General features: G+C 37.6%; 1 protein-coding gene across 2 annotated transcripts; it reads right to left on the reverse strand.

The window, feature by feature from the left end:
- Positions 1-8,571: 8,571 nt before the first annotated feature.
- On the reverse strand, positions 8,572-13,355 carry LOC145968499 (uncharacterized). Of its 2 annotated transcripts, XM_083094005.1 has the most exons (9): positions 12,628-13,355; positions 12,410-12,524; positions 11,179-11,702; positions 10,807-11,049; positions 10,266-10,634; positions 10,033-10,146; positions 9,706-9,956; positions 9,395-9,569; positions 8,572-9,301 (listed from the first exon to the last, which is right to left on the reverse strand). In XM_083094005.1, the coding sequence occupies exons 4-9, from the start codon at positions 10,847-10,849 to the stop codon at positions 9,183-9,185; spliced, it is 1,071 nt and encodes a 356-aa protein (XP_082950131.1). In that variant the 5' UTR covers positions 10,850-11,049; positions 11,179-11,702; positions 12,410-12,524; positions 12,628-13,355; the 3' UTR covers positions 8,572-9,182. The 2 variants fall into 2 exon arrangements, with proteins under 2 accessions (XP_082950131.1, XP_082950130.1); XM_083094004.1 differs by lacking the exons at positions 11,179-11,702; positions 12,410-12,524; positions 12,628-13,355 and having other exon boundaries at positions 10,266-11,061.
- Between the last annotated feature and the right edge of the window lie 4,655 nt (positions 13,356-18,010).

Consider the following 18,010-nt stretch of genomic DNA (forward strand, 5'->3'; position numbering starts at 1 on the left):
ATTCCGCCTATGATTTGTTATTAAGAGATTAATTAATGGCTTAAAAAATTACTTAAAACTAAGAGCGAAGGATTTCTGAAATGTGCGATGTATGTTACTATGTGTGTATTTTTAATGCACAGATTTAAATTTATTTGGCTATAATCGGTTTTAAAATTAGGATTCATGAATGCCCAAATTAAGACTTTTCGCATACGACGATTCCGATAATTGCAGACACGTTTTGCCTATGTTTTTAATGTTATTGCAGAGATGAGTTCTACTAAAGAACTCACAAATGAAATAGCATAAGATTACTGTTAATCAAGGAAATAGGATTTAGTTATAAGAAAAAAAAAATAGGACAAATAAGACAAGAAATAATTAATTAAAGGTATTAATTTAAAGAAGAAGAAAAAGAAATTGATGATATTAATTATTATAACTGCATTTGGAAAAATGATAAAACCAAATATTAATAAAGGAATTATAATATTAATATTATAGTGGAATACGCAATAGATGAAAAAGATATTCTTATATAAGTCTTGATGCTAAATGTAACTATTAACTTAACAGTTAGCATCAAGACTTATATGAGAATATCTTTTTTCTCTATATTTTCGATTTTATAGCATTCGAAGAATAACACATCGGGTAATGGTCCGATATACGATTTATTTTCGACAATATCAAATAAATGAAGAAAACCACCGTATCAACTAACCCGAAAGCTTTCGATAATTCGGATAAACGCATCAGCATATAATTAATACTTTCGATAATCTCGATTTTGTATGTACTTAATTCCAAGATCTTAATGCCGTTTAAAATTATTTTCGATTCTATGCTTTGACTTTCCATAATGTATTATGAAACAAATTGAGCGTCGAACGCTTTCGCATTATGTACTATGCATATGATTTGTTTGAAACATTTTGTCGTCTGTGTTACAAAATTGACAAATTGTTTCACTGGATCGTGACGAAGTACGAACTCTCGCACGCCGTACCAACAACATTGCACGGACATGTCATTCTCATGCATGCACGTTTCGCAAATCTGTTGTGCCACGCAAAGGGTTGAAATGTGTTTATTTTATACTCGTGGTACCTTCGAGCGTCTCGTCTTATCGCATTTCAAAATCATGAAATATGAATGTTACACAATCCTTTTTTGCGATCGTATGCGCACTTCTTCGACTGCATGTTATTAAAATCTTTACTTTTCTTCGTAGTATATGTATCTCGCTCTGTTATCCTCATTTCCATCATTGATAACGATAACGGCGATGACGATGACGATGGTTTTTTAGAGGGATCATTACCGCGATGAGAAGGTTGCAGGTAACATAAATGATTTTCGGACTTCGTTGAATGGCATAGTTTGCAATAAGTAACACCGCATTCGTCTAATGTTCTCTTATTTCACCGCGCGTGATTCGTCTGTTGACCAAGAGTGTGCTGCCCGATCCGTCAGATCGCTTTTAGTATCCGCGGTTTTATTCTTTTCGTTCTTTACATTCTTAACGGCAGATTATCTAAGGTCGTCATGTACACGTATAATTCGTCTGCATCGCTGAGGTGTGCGGAGCGCACTGTTCTCGCGATATTTTCGTCAGTGATCCCGCCAATTATCGCGTCGATGAGGTATTCGTTAGGTATCGTTATGTTTAGTTAATGTTTAGTTAAGAGAGAACGATAGCGCGAAGAGAACGCGTACGAAAGAGAGAGAGAACGATAGCGCAAGACAACGCGTGAGAGATAGAACGATAGCGAGACTTATAATTAGCGCGAGAGAGAAAGCGCAAAGGGTGGGAAAAGGATAGCGCAAGGAGAGACGCGTAAACAATTTTTTTTTTTTTAATATAAGTTTATTAAAATATGTATATACATTTGGACGTGGCAGGAATCTGATCCCATGTGTGTGTGTGGGGGGGGGGTGCGCGCGTGCGTGAGTATGTGGGTGTGTGTTTAATAATGTGTATTGCCTCCTCTCGCATTTATTAATTCTTCAATCCGTTGGGGCATACTGTTGATCAAATTTCTTATTTCGTCCTGTTTCAAATGTTCCACTCCTCTTGCAAAGCGATGCGGAGAGCTGCTAATGTTTTAGGATTATGTTTCCTTACTCTCCATTTCAGTATGTCCGATAAATGCTCTATAGGATTCATATCCGGACTTATAGCAGGCCATACCATTCGTTGTATGTTTACTTCATTTAAAAAGTCGCTTACTATTCGTGCGACGTGCGGTCTTGCATTATCTTGCATTAATAAAAAATTTTCTCCGATATATTCCTTGTAAGGTACAATGTATGGAATGATAATGTCTTCGATATAAATATGGGAATCCATACTACGCTCAAAAAAATGAAGATCTGTATGAGCGTCTGCCGATATTCCGGCCCAAACCATAAGAGACCCACCATTAAAATTTTCTCTTATTTTCATAGTGCATGGAGCAAATCGTTCTCCAAGGCGACGATATACACGTTGACGTCCATCGGGCACTTTGAGGCAAAATCTTGATTCGTCCGTGAATAATACACGACTCCAATCATGAACATTCCAGTTTTGATGCTCTATTGCGAAATGAATTCGTTAAAATCAATTTCGCGACAATGTTTGATGTTCAATTATTTAGACATTTTTTATTGCGTCTTTTTTTTGTTTATTGTCGGTGGAAAGATTTTGTCGTAGATACTCATCGAGCATCGAGAAATACGCTTCGACGACTAGGGAAATTTGATTTCGCGATCATCGCTCCTGCGCCGTATCGTCCATCCCACTTTGTCAATAATTTTACATCAACACGATTACGCACATTTTCCATCGTTTTACCAAATACTGCATTGTTCGTTAATTTGTATAAATTTTTTTTGAAAATCATTTTTCGCAAGTGTTCTAAACTTTGTATTTAATTCGATATAATTGCGAAGCCACGGAGATTGCGTAAATTGTAGTATTCGATGTATTTTTGTTACACGAAGACCGTGACGCGTACATTGCTGTAGGTTGCGATAGTGTATCACGTAACGCTTCTTATCGTATAACGTTGCAAGAAGCTTGTCTTGCTGCTTGGCGGGCGGCTTGTCGCGTGTCGGACAAAACGGAAGATCAGTATGCGTATCGTGAAGATGTTGCGGATACTCTAAATCTACCTCGAGGATATAGCCTGTAGGCGGATCTAGCGCGATAGATGATGCGTCAAAATTCGACACATCATCGACCCATCGAAAATCGGTGTAAGGCAACGGTTGGCACATTGCCCATCCATATAAATTATTAACGTCAAAATATATCAAGTACGACGATGATTTCGATGAATCGTACGACTCCATGTACTTGTTATTAGCATGAGCGTATCTGCCCGAACATTGATTTAGACCGCCGCGTATTCCATGTTCGATAAACATAACCATGTCGATATCGGTAAACAATTCAAACGTAATATTTGTATATTTTAGCATCGCGTCCCACGTATACCCGGGAAGAATATAGTATGCGAGATCGAGTCCATAACTTTTGATGCAACTATCGCGAAAACTTTCAAAAATGTCTGCTAATAACAAGACGTCGACTTTTAAATACAGATCGTTATATTCACCTAGCGTTCGAAGGGAGAATGCATTCCTCCTCATGTTCTGCATACCATTCTTCATAATCTGGATTGTCTTTCTTATTTTTCCAAAGTGTACATGCATGACAGTAACTGCTTTTAACTATTAAATCAATAACTTTACCGGTATAGTAGCCTAAAAGCGTAGTTACTCCATATAATGATTTGAAGCCACGTCTCTTCCAAGAGCCATCACCGGACACTTTTAAATTCAAAATGAGCCGCTCATGTTGTTCATTCCTTTTTTTTTCTTCTTCCACAGCTTTCTTGCTTAGGCGTTCGAAGACGGATTCTGCAATCGAATGAATATGCACGATGATATTGTTGTACGTGCTCTCGCTTATACCGCTGCAGATATCCATTAAATTACAAAATAAATTAATTCCTTCTCTGCCGATGCCTAAAAGACGCATAACGAAAACAATTCGGCGATTCACTTCATATCCAGTATTAATTAAAGGGCCTGAATTTATGTCTCTTCGTCCACAGCGGCATAACAAAACTAGTTTGAAACCGAGTCCTCGATTTGCAGCTTCTTCAAATTTTATAGTTTGTTTGCACTTGCGACAAATAACTATCTCTGTCAAAGCTGCAAAAACTGTGTAAAATTCAATTAGCCGATAACCGTGCAAAAGGGTCCACGGAATATCGGTGGCATCGGCGGTTAAAATTTTTTTAGCACTCGCGCTTGAACTTCCCTCTTCACTTTTATCACTTTTTTTAGTAAACTGGTTACCGAAAAATATTCTTTTGCGTCTCTTTGATGGGCGATCCGATGTTTCCTTATTACCTTTCGGATACGACATTTTAATTTACTCAAAAATATCTGGCAAAATTCTCAAAAAATACGTCTGAACAGACTGAATTTTGGAGCGAAACTGACGACACTTGAATGTAAAACGAGTTCCAACGCTCTCTTGCTAAACATAAACAATTGAACATTCCGGACGGGATGCGATAGCACACGAGCCCGATAGCGTACGAGTGTTGCTAATTGGCGGAGATAATAAAAGAAAGGGAGCTCTGCGCCGAGCGCGCCCGTATATCTACGGCGCGCTGCCAGGCCTCAAGAGGCGCGTCCCGTTCAACAGCTGTAACTTCCAAACTATTTCGAATTTCGATTTAAAATTTTGGGATTACATTCTTGAAATGCTAAGCCAACATATTATGCAAAAAAAATTCATTTTTTGAAAGTTGTAAATGTATTTCCCCCCTTAATATGGGCGAATTGATTGGAAAGACTGTGTATTGTCGTACTGTTGAGAAAAACTATGAACTGCCGGAAGACTATGAGCTGCCGTAAGATTTTTGTATAGTGAACTGTGTGTGTGTGTCCGCGACTTCAGCTCACGAGTTTTAAAGTTTTTGCTCCTCCTCCCTTCTGGATGGTGGGAATCTTTTTTAACCGAATGAATTAATTTCTATTACTCCCTTCTTAAGGTCAAGGAGCCTAATTTTTAGGAGGAGTGGGGTGTCTTAAGATTTTAATTGGTTAAGCCCTTTGGCTCGAGAATTAGCTACATCCAGTAGAGTGGGAGTGAGCTGATTATCTTATCGTTTGACGCTTCGGAGAACGCTTGAGGGTGGCCTGTCTAACGAGCGCACGTGCACTATTAATTTCAAAAGGTTTGTCTTATGTTTATTTTTTGTCAATCTTCCCGAGAACCAATGGATCTTTGTTTTAGAAATGTCTGAGATAGAGCGGTTTCGAGAGTAAGCTATACCAATAAATACGGAGCTGTTGGAATCTCTTATAATAATTTCGCGTCTCATAATTCAAGAATTTATTTAGTGTTCCGTTAGCGCTATCTCGACTGGCCATTCTCTGTATTAGATTTGTTAAGGTTTAATGGTGATATACACGGGTTAGGTTGCGTTCTTCTACGCGCTATCGTTATTCCTAAGAAGAATCGCTTTGCATTCCAAATGCAAGCCGATCCTTGGTTTCTTTCTTCCATGATATCATTTCGAAGAAAGAAAAAAATCGTGGAGACCGGACGTAACAGTGTTTTGAATTCGATTTAACGACACGACCGCAACTATTGCAAAATCGCACGACGCTACAAACATTTGCGCGTGTTCTACAGTCGTACGATTTCTCGCTGCGATAACGCTCGAAACACCCCGCACCGTAAAATAACCGATTGCACGCGTCGCATTTTGTTTCGGCGTAAGTGGAATCACACGGCTAAACATCGCGGGCATTTATTCAAACATCGGTGACTATTAGGCGTATCATTTCGAAAGCCTACATTACACGCTACACAATAATCGCGAGTACCAGCAGCGTCTTTTAAATTTAAAATAGGGTTATAATGACGTGAATCCTCCTAATACATGATATTTAATCGCCGTGAGGATTCGTCCAAGAGAAGCGAGTATTTCGGTTCCGTCATACGACTTTTCGCCGCGACCAAAAGTATTGAAATTATGTACAACAATCGCGATATTGTCGGCGATGAAATAACGTTGGAAACGTTCGATTTCGCGAATCCCGCAACCCTCTTCCGGTATTACGACACTCGCATTCCTCTTTAGCTGTAACGCCCATTCGCGTTGTAACGTGGAGTGCAGATATCTTATCGCGTTCCATTTTTCATATAGCTCACCCGTACGGATATTACCGCGCTCGCAATAAGTTTGAGCTACTACGAGAGCGCGAAGGAAGCACAGGTTATCCGAATTATTAATTTCAACTATTGAGAGTTTCGCGATATCCCCACGTGTTAACGCGACGCGACCGCAACCTGAAAGCAATGCGACATATAATACGTTATATATCCGTACGTTAAATTGTTCAGCGATATCGAGACCACCAGCGCTCTGGGTTAACGAGCTCACGAGTCGCCAAATATCTTCATGACTCAAGTCACACGCCGGACGAAAAGATATACCTCCAGGAGAAGACCTCCAGACCATGCGTTAAATTCGGCGAATCAAACGACAATCCTACGTAATCATCCGGCTCGCATGAATTTAACGAATAGGTGTAGAAGGCGGGTCCTAACTCAGGTCCTCTCAGGGGGGGGGGGGTGAGGCGCGAGGGGGATTTCGAGGGGAATGACGTCATGCGGGACGGAGAGGATTTCGGTGGCGCGGGGGCTGCGGGGCAGGGGACGCTCGTTTCGGCGCACGTGTTGGATGTTTTATCGCAAGTATAAACAATATTGTATTACATATGCCGATGTCCAGTTGATAAACAATATAAACAGCTGTATTCCTTTGAAAGACAACGCGTGCGAGAGAGAACGATAATATCGCGAAGAGACCGCGTGCGAAAGAGAGAACGATAGCATGAAGAGAACGCGTACGAAAGAGAGAAAACGATAGCGAAAGACAACGCGTGCGAGAGAGAGAACGATAGCGAGACTTATAATTAGCACGAGAGAGAGCGCAAAGGATGGAAATATGTGCGAAGAAATTACGTCATGATTTAGACTTAAAACTTTTTATTCTTGTTTTACATATTTTTCTTACGTACTATGGACTAAAAACTAAAGTTGCCAGCTCGCAATCGACGAGCTGATGCTTGTTGAAAGCGTCACTCGCGCATATTACATTTGATACTTCTTTCGGATTTATTATAGTGGACGCGATATTGGAGAATTGCGTAAACTTAACATCAACTGTTTCGGTAATTTTATCCAATCGATCAAAAGTTACATCTATGCATTGGTCAAGATCGAACATACGATGTAACGTCGATTCCATCATCATCATGCATCGGTAACGAGTTGCACATGAAAACACCTCTAAAATATGAAATGCACATACGTTTTGCCAGTTGTAGCAATTGTACGTTGGTAGTTGTACCCTGCGCCATTTTTAGCTTCTCTTTGACGTTTTTTTTCTCGTTGAGGTTCCATATTTATAAGGAGTAAGATATAATCCGCGACCTTCCATGGCGCGATTGTGTAGCATCTCTTGCAACTGACGTTGCGCGGCTTTTAATGTTTCTTTTAATAGTATAATACATTGTGTTACGTCTCGGCGGGGTCGCGGCTCCTACGAGTACTCGGACCTTGCGCCGGACGGGTCGCTTATTTCAGGGGCAGAGGCCCTGGGGAGTGCCTGCGACTAGGCTACCCGAGCGATAGATTTTCCCAAGGGAAAGCGAACCAAGAGGCCCTGAAGGCGTTAACGGCGGAAACGACGTTACCGGCCGCTGGGGAGTTATCGACAAGGTTACCGGCGAGGGGTGCCATGGCTCTTGTGGTCACGGGAAGTCCCGTACAGTAAAGCTAGCGGGTATGGTGCCGGTCACGAAAACTTTAATCGGGTAAGGAAGTGAATAATAATTTATGTCTTGCTGCCTTAACTCCCTGGCGAATCTAACATATGCAGCGATACATTGGTTGCAGTCGAAAGGGAAGAAATTTGCGAGATTTCGAGAGCATACAGTGCAGCGTACCCCGTCGTAGGTATCGCTATCTATGGCTACCCGACTAGAAATTTTACTAGGTGTCACATAAGGCCCGGATGAGGTTGCCTTTTTTGAAAAGTAAGGTCCTTACCCGGTTATCTTATCCGGCCTTGATCAGGGGTGTAACGCGATGGATGCATACGGGCCTGATCATGCTAACCACTCAAGGACCTGATAAAGTTGACAGGACAATGTCCAGATAGAGGTCACCGGCCGTGGGCCGGATGAAGATTTCAGGCAAGGGCCAGACAATGAAAACCAGATAAGGATCGGCTAAAGTTAATAATTTCAGGGCTTGATAGGGTTCACCATTTAGAGACCTGACAAAGTTAGCTATTTCTTTTTTTTTATTTATTTATTCATGTTTTGACTTTTTGATTGATAATTAATTACAGTGTTTTCTTATAACAAACTCTTATATTTATTTACATTTTTTCAATTATATTTTTCACTAAATATACTTATTGTTACTTTTTCTATAAGTACAAATTTGTCAAAATACGATAATTTTGTTTACATCAAACAATTTTTTTTATATAATCAGTGAAGTGTTTCAAACAGTGTAGTCTTCCTTTTCGTAACATTTTTTTCGAAAATACTTAAATGAATACTTAAATGATACTTAAATGATACTTTAATTAAAAATTGATCAATAAATTTTTTTTCTATTAAAATGAAAATAAAAATAAACAAAAATAAACAATCTCATTTTTTATAACGCACAAATCCTGTAGATACAGCAAGTAGAGAAAATACCTAACTCATTATGGCTTTCCTTTAAAAACAAAATCTCAAAACAAGAATAAATTTGTTTACATCATATTTTTTTTTAATATAATCGGTGAAGTGTTTCAAACACTGTAGTCTTTTTTATAACATTTTATCGAAGATACTTAATTGAAATTACTTAATTCGAAAATAATCAATAGATATTTTTTCTATTTAAATGAAAATAAAAATAAAAATAAACAATCTCATTTTTTATCAAGAGCAAATCCTGTAGTAGAGAAAACACTTAACTCATTATTGCTTTCCTTTGAAAAAAGAATTCTTCAATAACACTTATATGAGAAACTTGACTTGAAAATGATTGCACAGAAAATTTTACTTGAAAAGAACTGAAAAAAACAATTAAAACGACGTTGATTGTCAACTGTATTTTAACCTCGTCTCAATGCACGTCCTCCTTCCCAATCTTTAGCCGCATTAAGTGATCCTTTCAGTGCCCCTTTAAATTTTTCTTCGTCCATAGCATCACCAAGAATTTTTAAATGAACATCTGGAAAAATAATAAATAACATAATATACGTCGTAATTATTGATTTATAAATCATTAACGGATGAGGTATAAACAAAAAAACTGATTACGTACCTAGGAGGCATTTGTAGAAATTGGTTTCCTTCAAAGGAACTTTGTCTGTTGTTTTCTGTAGTGCAGTGAAACTTGAACGTACGAGATCTTTCGTAAGAAATGTTCGAAGGATGATAGAGAGAGTGTGTGTCTCGTAGGTTTTGTTTCTTGGAATCATATTTTTTATACGATTTTTCTGGAACAAAAAATATATAATTTTTAATTAAAAAATGTAAAATATGAAGAAAACATTGTTTACACAGTTTAAAGAATCAATGGAAAATGAAATAACAGAGAGTAGTGTTATCTAACGATTAAACTCAAGTACTTACGATTTTGCAACAATATTCTTTATCATCCTTGAGTCTGACATCAAAAATATCGAAGACTTCTTTTGTACCAACTGGTAATAAAATTAGATTATTTTCCTCAATTTCGTCTTCACTTTCTATTCGACATTTTTGTTGAGAGATATCTGTTAATTTGTCAATTTTTCCACTCATTTCCACCTGAGCTCCGTAGAATCGGTCAATTTTAGATGATAAACTGTTATGAACTGTCTTTATCAATGCTGTCAAAGAAGCTGGAAATTAATTAAAACCTAATTAAAAAAAATTAAAATATGACAAATTTACACTTGAACGGTGAACTTTTTTAACCTAAAGTCACAATTTCATCGCCCTTCGAACCAGTCTCCTCTGAATGTGAAAGTCTGGAATTTATTCCTGGCCTTTTATGTTTAGGAGACTCGGAGCGTGAACGATTCAAAGTAGCTGAACAAAAAAAATAAATAAATAAATAAATATATTCATAGTATACATATATATAAATATATGTATACTCATTTTAAATATAGTGACTTTGCACTTGAACGATTAATTTTATATTTTACCCAAAGTCACAATTTTATCGTCCTTCGAACTAGCTTCTGCTGAACGTGAACGTCTGGAGTTTTCTTCTGGCCTTTTACGTTGAGAAGACTCGAAGCTGGATATATTCAGCTGAGATGTGAAAGAAGTATTTTGATCTTTGGAGCTAGTTGGTGCAGGTAAAATTGGACGAGCTCTTTTTGATTTTCTTTCTTTCAATGGAGATCGTCGTCTACTAGTCTTTGGTATTCCTGTGTACGTCTTATCAATATCAAATTCTGACAATGAAGAATCAGGACTTGAACGGAACCTTTTTTTTGATTGTGATGGTGATTCAAATTCACAAATAGAATTTTGCTTCCCTACCAAAATTATCCCTTCTCCAGTGGATGCTGCAGAAGAGGGAAATTTTGATAGTTTTTCAGAAATTTTTTCCTTTGATTTACTCGATCTATTTTCCTTAAACATTTCCGAGTCACACTCACTGAGAGGTGAGGATTCACTAATAATAGTTTTTTTTGAGCCAATCAAATCCGAATTTCTTGTTTGAAATGAATGACTTACTTCTCATCTTTTTTTCCATCTGAAATTTCCATAGCAGAATCATCGAATGACGATAATAACTGAGACTGAGTAATTGATAAGTGTTTCTTTTTTTTTATTTCTTTATTATGCTTGGATAATGGGCCTGGAGCCTCGTGCAACGACGATGCCACTGAGTCTGACTCCAAGGAGAATTCCTTGTCCCCTTCCTCAGATTCAGAATAATCGACCGAATAAGATGGTGAACGAGAGATTCTACTCATTCTTGATTTTTGTAAATTTATATATTTTAAAGAAAACGTCTTAGGAACTATTTTTCAATTGATTAATCGAAATGGTATTTATATTTAGAGGTTAGTAAACTGTATAGGAAAGATTTATATTGTGACTCACTTTTTTTGCTATCGCCAATATTTAAATCATCATTCAACTCAACTCTAGTCTCATTCAACTCTTCAGTGATTGACTTCTGCTGTACTTTCTCAAATTTATCAATTTGATTTTCCTCAATAATTATTCTCTCAACTGAAGATTCTCTGTCGGTAGAGAATGCGTATCGATCATATTCTAGTTTTTCAACTGCTGCACATGCTTCTTTATAAGTATCTACACCCAGGCGCATTTGCAAGTAGTGGGAAGAGTCTCAAAATTTAGTAATAATTCTGAAAAGACTTATTACTCCCATGTATTTTTATTCGATGTATCGGCCATGAATCCTCAGCAGGTTGGCAGTTTTTAACCTTCTTATGCAAATTAGAAATTTGTGATGGACTGAATGGAAACCAACAGGAAAATGACAAGCTTTACTATTTAGTTCTTCTGAAATGAATATCCAGTTTGTTGGGACTACATCAACACTGAACGTTTCTGCCTTGTCATCCTCGAACAAGACTATTTTATATAAATAAGTCATTTTTCTGAAGAAAAATAAAATAAAGACATAAATAAATACATAAAAAAATGAATAAATAAACAAATCAATAAATGAGAATAAGAATATATAAGTTCGACAAATTTTTTTTATTTGCATAAAATTCTGTTTCAAGGCTCTAAAAATATTATATTTAATTAATGAAAATTTTCGTAATAAACTAAATAGAAAAAATAAATTCATGCATAGATAAATTGAAGATTTTTTCAAAAGGATTTCTCGATTTCAGTTTTTTTTCCAAGTACGGGGAACGAGGGGTAGCCCCGGACATTATTGAATTTCAAATATCCCGTGTATCTATGGTTATTGTTTTGACAACTAGTATGCCTCTCTGCGTGTCTCGACAAGTGCGAACAGTAGCAGCGCGTCGGACTTATCAAGGTCCTTGTCCATTGTTCGTACGCGCTTCAAGACAATTGTGCTCTGATAAAAGTTTAAAAATGCATATTATTAAAAATTGGTTATCAATATATGGAATATGCCTTTCCTTTTACCTACTACAAAAGTATTTAATTTTTAGTTTTGCTTATTATTTGCATTAACCTATCTCTGATTTAAAAAATATTACAATGTATTTCAAATTTGCAAAATTGCAAGTGTCCGAGTAGGCTACCCCTTTGCCCCTACTTGTTTTCTTTAGTTTTTTTTTTCATTTGTTCAGAATAATAAACCAAATTGAATGAGATTACTTACTGCAATTTCGTAGATGTTCGTGTTACGAGGTTATATTTATCGTTGGGTAGAATTCGTAGTATTACTGAGTTTTGAGACAAAGTAACATGACGGCGATAAGACACAACACAATCACCTAAAATAGCGGCTTATATTACGAGGTTATATTTATCATTGGGTATAATTCGTAGTATTATCGAGTTATAAGACAAAGTAACATGGCGACACAACATACTCACCTAAAATAGCGGCGACAAGACACAATCACATCTACTACGTTGTCAGAGTTTTAAATGATTTTGATATGTGCTTCTCAATTAAATTCTATGATAATTAAGAATTCAGTTATCACGGCAATTTCTTAACTTCAATTTACTCTGTAGAGTTTTTATAATAAGTGAGAGCAATATTATTCTGTTCGTCACCGGCCGGGTACCAACTGCCAAGCAGTAACTGAGTCCACCATTACCCCCCGCCCACCGCCTCGTATGGAGGCTACGGTGGCGCCACACATTCTACACGGTGTCTCACGTATACATTACACTTTACACATAAAAATAAAAAATAAAATATCGAATGTGGTAGAAAAGTTTTTTTGTACGACTTTTTTTTGCACATTTTTTTGCACAACATATGAATTTTTACTTTTTTTTAGCATAACATGCAAATAATTTTGCATGCAAGGCAGAACTTTTTTTTCATAAAACATTAGCCGTATGTGTATTTCCTTTTCCTCCGGGTAAACTCTCTCGATATAGGAAACTAAATTACGTATGAAGAAGGGGCATTGTGTAAATTTTTGATTCTTTCTCATCACTGAAATCAAACGTAACCATTTTTTGTGACACTTGATTTAAATGGTATGATCCTGAAAGATTCTCTTCTTTAACAACAATCCACATATGCAAAGAGTTTGAATCACACGGATATGACAAGAGTGATTTTTTCTTTCTCAACTTAGTACCACAAATATAAATGTCCTTTTTCCGTCCGGCCAGAAAATACATATTGCTGATTTGTAACAAAGTTTCATTCTTTAATAACACCGTATTATCCGGACTTTGTAGTGAGAGTCATACCTTGGTATTTTAGACGTTTAACGACAATTTGTCCTGTTTCATCTGGGCGTAATTGAGTTAATACTTGTAAATCCATTTCTGGGGTGGCTTTTTGACAATTTACAAGAAAAGTTTCGTGTAAACGCTTGCAAATTTGGGCCAAAGGTTTATTTCCGTTACGGAGAAATTTTTTAATTTTACCAAGCGCATTTTCGAATGGAAAAGCGGTGTAATGGGAAATTGAGCAACCCATAAGCTCTACGTCGTCTGCCAAGTGGATGAGGTTATGTACATTTCCAATAAGACTTGTTTCACCGTAAAAACGTGGCATGAGCAAAACAAAGTTCCTCAAGAGATTTCTGGCGTTAACACAATCTCTTATAGCTCTTGTTTTGGAACATAATATACGACAAGCTGTATGAAAAAGAAGAAAATGTCTATAAATATCTTTCGACAATACCTTTTTAAAAATTATCGGTCCTGCATACAGCAATATGAATTTGAATTCAATTGCCTTATATCGTTCTATTTCCATTAAGGACCGTGTAGTACGTTGAAACTCACAAGGGATTTGTTTTTGTAACTTTAATAAGAAATCAGACAATAGTATCTTTCCGGTGTGACTCAATCGGGTTTTTAAAGTGCCCTTTAACCAATAAAATAAGAGTTTTTTCATTACTCCTAAATACACGAGATGCATGAAGTCCAATACGAAAGATGAAATCATGTCAATTGGAGGCCTAATATGTAACAAAGGCGATCGACCTGTGTGATGTTCAGAATTTGTTTGTCTACGGAAGGACTCGTCAGTTCTCTCTTCAACAGATTCGTTCACTGGATAGATCACTCGGTTCTCCACTCGATTTCCACGCACATTGCACCTTTCACAGGCCCAATATCCTCCGTGGCTTTTAATGCATTTTAAGAAGGCACGAGCAGGGCGGTCACAGATGAAACGTTTGATGCATATACTGAACCTTTGACCATTAATGAGTAATCCATCAGCTTGTAATTCATTTATTTCAATGATGAATTGATGCAGATATTTGTTTACATCACCGGGTTTGTGGTTTCCTGAGTAAATGGCCACTGGGAAAGGTTTGTAGGCATTTTCTTCACAAAAAACTTGGCACAGAATTGGCCAGAACTGCTTGGAACTCGATTTAAATAATTGCAGTCCATCTACATTCACTAGTAAGTGGATAATGTGATCATTGTGGAGAGAAGGATTTACAATTCTTTTCAATTGCTCTGATATGCCAAAGTACACAAATTCACTGGCATCCTGTTCGTTGATTTCAATATCATATTGGGCTTTCATCGTTTGTAAGAACGTCTTCGCAGTTTTTGGCAAGTTAGGAAGCAATCTCTTGCGAAGTATTAGGAGTAATTCGTCTATACGCGTGTGAGGAATTGTTGGATTTCCCCTCAACGTCCAATCTCTCAACTCTTCTATTTCATTATTTTCTAAGAAAAAATCATCTTCCAGCTCTTCAACGTCCTCCTCTGTGACACTTGCTGCTCGTAATTCAGCTTCGTCATCAGTCTCTTCCACGAGTAAATAATCAGCTTCTCCATCAGAAGATGATAATTCAGAGTTTCCATCATCATTAAGCATAGAAGCTCTTTCACCACTGTAATCATTCGATTTTTCAGCTTCAATACTTGAATCACTGGTAACATCACTTGAATGGGGGGTTAGGTTAGGATTTCCAACCGTAAAGTTTGGTTGACTGGATACAAATTCACTACAATTACCACTAGATATGCACTCTTCGTTAACTGAATCCTGTACATCATAGTCATCACAGTCAACATATTTATCACCACTGAATGAATTTTGAGCAGCTTCCTGTTCGTCCAGCCGTCTTTTTTTTCGATGACGTCTCACCCGTTCACGCCCAAGCACATTTTTCCGATATTTACGTAGGTCGCTCATATTTTTTTACTTGAATATTAATATATTACAAGTATTGCACCCTGAAGAACTGTCACACTTTATCTAGTGTTTATATGTACAATCAAAAACATTTTACAGTTACCTCGGAAAAAGTGATGTCCACGCGACATCAGCCGGCGACCGAAAATATTTTAGTTGTTTTCATGAAGGAATTGCGCGCGGGATATTTGAATATTCAAATACCTAAGTATTCATAATTTTGTTGATCATTTTCATAATTAATCATTTTTTAAAAGAGAAACAGTTTTAGACATAAGGTATGAAAAATATAGTTTAAAAAGTTTGATTTTTATTATATATAAAAAAATCCTCGACAATTTTTATAAACAAAAAACTTTTTATGACTAGATTTTTTTATCTATGAAACGTCTTTTAAATATTTCTTGTAAATAACGCAGATAACAATTTCGCGCAGTTCATTCAAGTTTCTATTAAATATATAAAATGATATTGGAGAATTCAGATCTACGTATGTTTTGCAATAATTTAATACTTCATTCAACGATAGGTCAGGAGCGGACCCTGACTGTAGTACTGAATTGGAAGAGGCCCTGATAATTGCCTGATCAGTCACATGTATCTATAAGTTTTTTTTTGTTAAATTTAATCCAGTAACATATTATCAGGACTAGATAGAGACTGTCAGATACATTGAAAAATTTATAAATTTCATTTTATTTATATGGTAGATCGTATGGGGTCCTAATGATTGCCTGATTAGGCATACCATATCGAACTCCAAAATTTTTTTATAGCGGGCGAATTTTATCTAGCCCGGATAATTGCCAGATCAGGATTGCCCAATCAAAACTCTGAATTTTTTTCACGCACATTAGTCTGACTATCTTGATTAGGAAGAGGCCAGGGCTGTGTATGGAACCTCGGACATATAAAAAAAATATATCTATTTTTATACATCTGAGGAACCTCACACGGTCCTGGTGTTTGCCAGATCAGGATTGCCCGATCGAAACTTAGGATTTTTTTCATACACAACAATCCGGCGATCCTGATTAGGAAGAGGTCAGGGCCGTGTATGGGATCCCGGACATGTTAAAAAAAAATATATCTATTTTTATACATCTGGGGAACTTTACATGGTCCTGATGGATGTCAGATCAGGATGCCCGATTGAAACTTAGGATTTTTAACGTGGAGATAACCTGAGAAGGTCCATATTTGGGCTTGATCTGGTTGACCTGATCAGGGTCCCCTTTTCTATGCCCGATCCGGCCCTGATGTGACGGCAGGTCTGCCTCCCCAGATTTCTAGTCGGGTAAATGGACATTGAAATACGCGTATGGGTCCTTGTTAATATTATTCGAGTTGGCGAAGCAATATACGCAAAAGGGAGTTAGATGGATCCTATGGGCGAACCCCGAAATGTATGTGCAACGAATATTCGTGAGTCGGTCGAATACTTCGCCGTGCGTGTGTTCGCGATTCATGTGGGCGTAGTGTATTTGAGTTAGGGGAATAATAAAAAAAAGGTAACGGCTGAATTTACAATAATTTGATAGTTTATTTATTTACCCTCAGAGTTTTTAATCGCTTGTAGCATTTACATATATAATATTTCTTGCTAAATATTACTTCGGGGTTTCTTACGAGTTGGAAAAGTGAAAATTCCTAAAAGGGTCAGGGCAATAAAACTCAGGCAAAGGGTTGCCCTGTCAGGGGGCCCAAGGGTGAATCCTTGCCTCGTCTGGGGCAATAAAAATGAAACTTGCGTGGTTCTTTCGGTTTCAAAATCGTGTTCCGTTGTGTCCTGGGTTCTTGCTGGGAAGCGCGTGGGGAATTAATCCAATATTATCGGCTGGTCCGCGGTGCCCCAGTGTTCGGGTGTACTGGCCCCGCATTCCTTGTGTAAGACTTCAGCGCGGATCTGAAGGTAGCGCGTCTTCCGGGAATCCCCGGGCGCGTAGTTCAGGGGCGGTAGTGACGGCTTACTTTCTAGAGTTGTCAGATTACGCGGCCACTGCGAATATTCGATTGATTTAATACGGATATCCTTTCTTATAGGCTTGATCCTTTTTAGTTGGACTTGCGGGTTGAAGAATGCTTCGTATTCAGTATCGAGGTATATACGCTCAGTCCCCAAGAACTCGCTATCAGTTTCGGTCACGGGAGCGTATTTGAATTTATAATATAAACTGCGCGCGTAAAATTGATGTCCGCCTCTCCTTGCTTTAGGCATCTACAGAAAAACGGAATTAGCAAGCCGGCTGGGTTCGATCATGGGAGATGGTAGGAATGATCGAGAACAACGTGCAGCTTATTAGCATCGGAGTACCGATCTTTTAGGGGGTGGGAGTGCCGAGTGTGCAGTGTGTTAGCACTAAACGGCGGAGTTAAGAGCCCGTGATAACCGTGCCGCGTGGTAGGCACCGTATTAACACTGCTCGCGGATGATCGAAACCAGGTTTATAGTATGGCTAAGGAATTCGTGCCGATTCGTTGGAAGAGATGCGTACAGGGTTAGGCGTACTAAATTTCAACACTGTGTATAATAACTAAGAGTATATTCAAGTGTATTTGGTTTACTTACAATGTTAGGTTACAATATAGATTGTTCGAGAGCTATCGGCGCGGACGCTGGCAGTA

The sequence above is a fragment of the Camponotus vicinus genome, unplaced genomic scaffold (assembly GCF_025532165.1).
Source record: "Camponotus vicinus isolate PSW18456_S1 unplaced genomic scaffold, iyCamVici1.0 SCAF_3, whole genome shotgun sequence".
Taxonomy (NCBI): Eukaryota; Metazoa; Arthropoda; class Insecta; order Hymenoptera; family Formicidae; genus Camponotus; species Camponotus vicinus.

Coding starts and splice junctions, on each gene's coding strand:
- LOC145968499 (XM_083094004.1), bottom strand. CDS start 10,710: ATGTTTAAGGAAAATAGATCGAGTAAATCAAAGGAAAAAATTTCTGAA. Junction 9,957..10,032: donor CGATGAAATTGTGACTTTAG/GTTAAAAAAGTT, acceptor ATTAATTTCCAG/CTTCTTTGACAGCATTGATA. Junction 9,302..9,394: donor TTTCTACAAATGCCTCCTAG/GTACGTAATCAG, acceptor TTATTTTTCCAG/ATGTTCATTTAAAAATTCTT.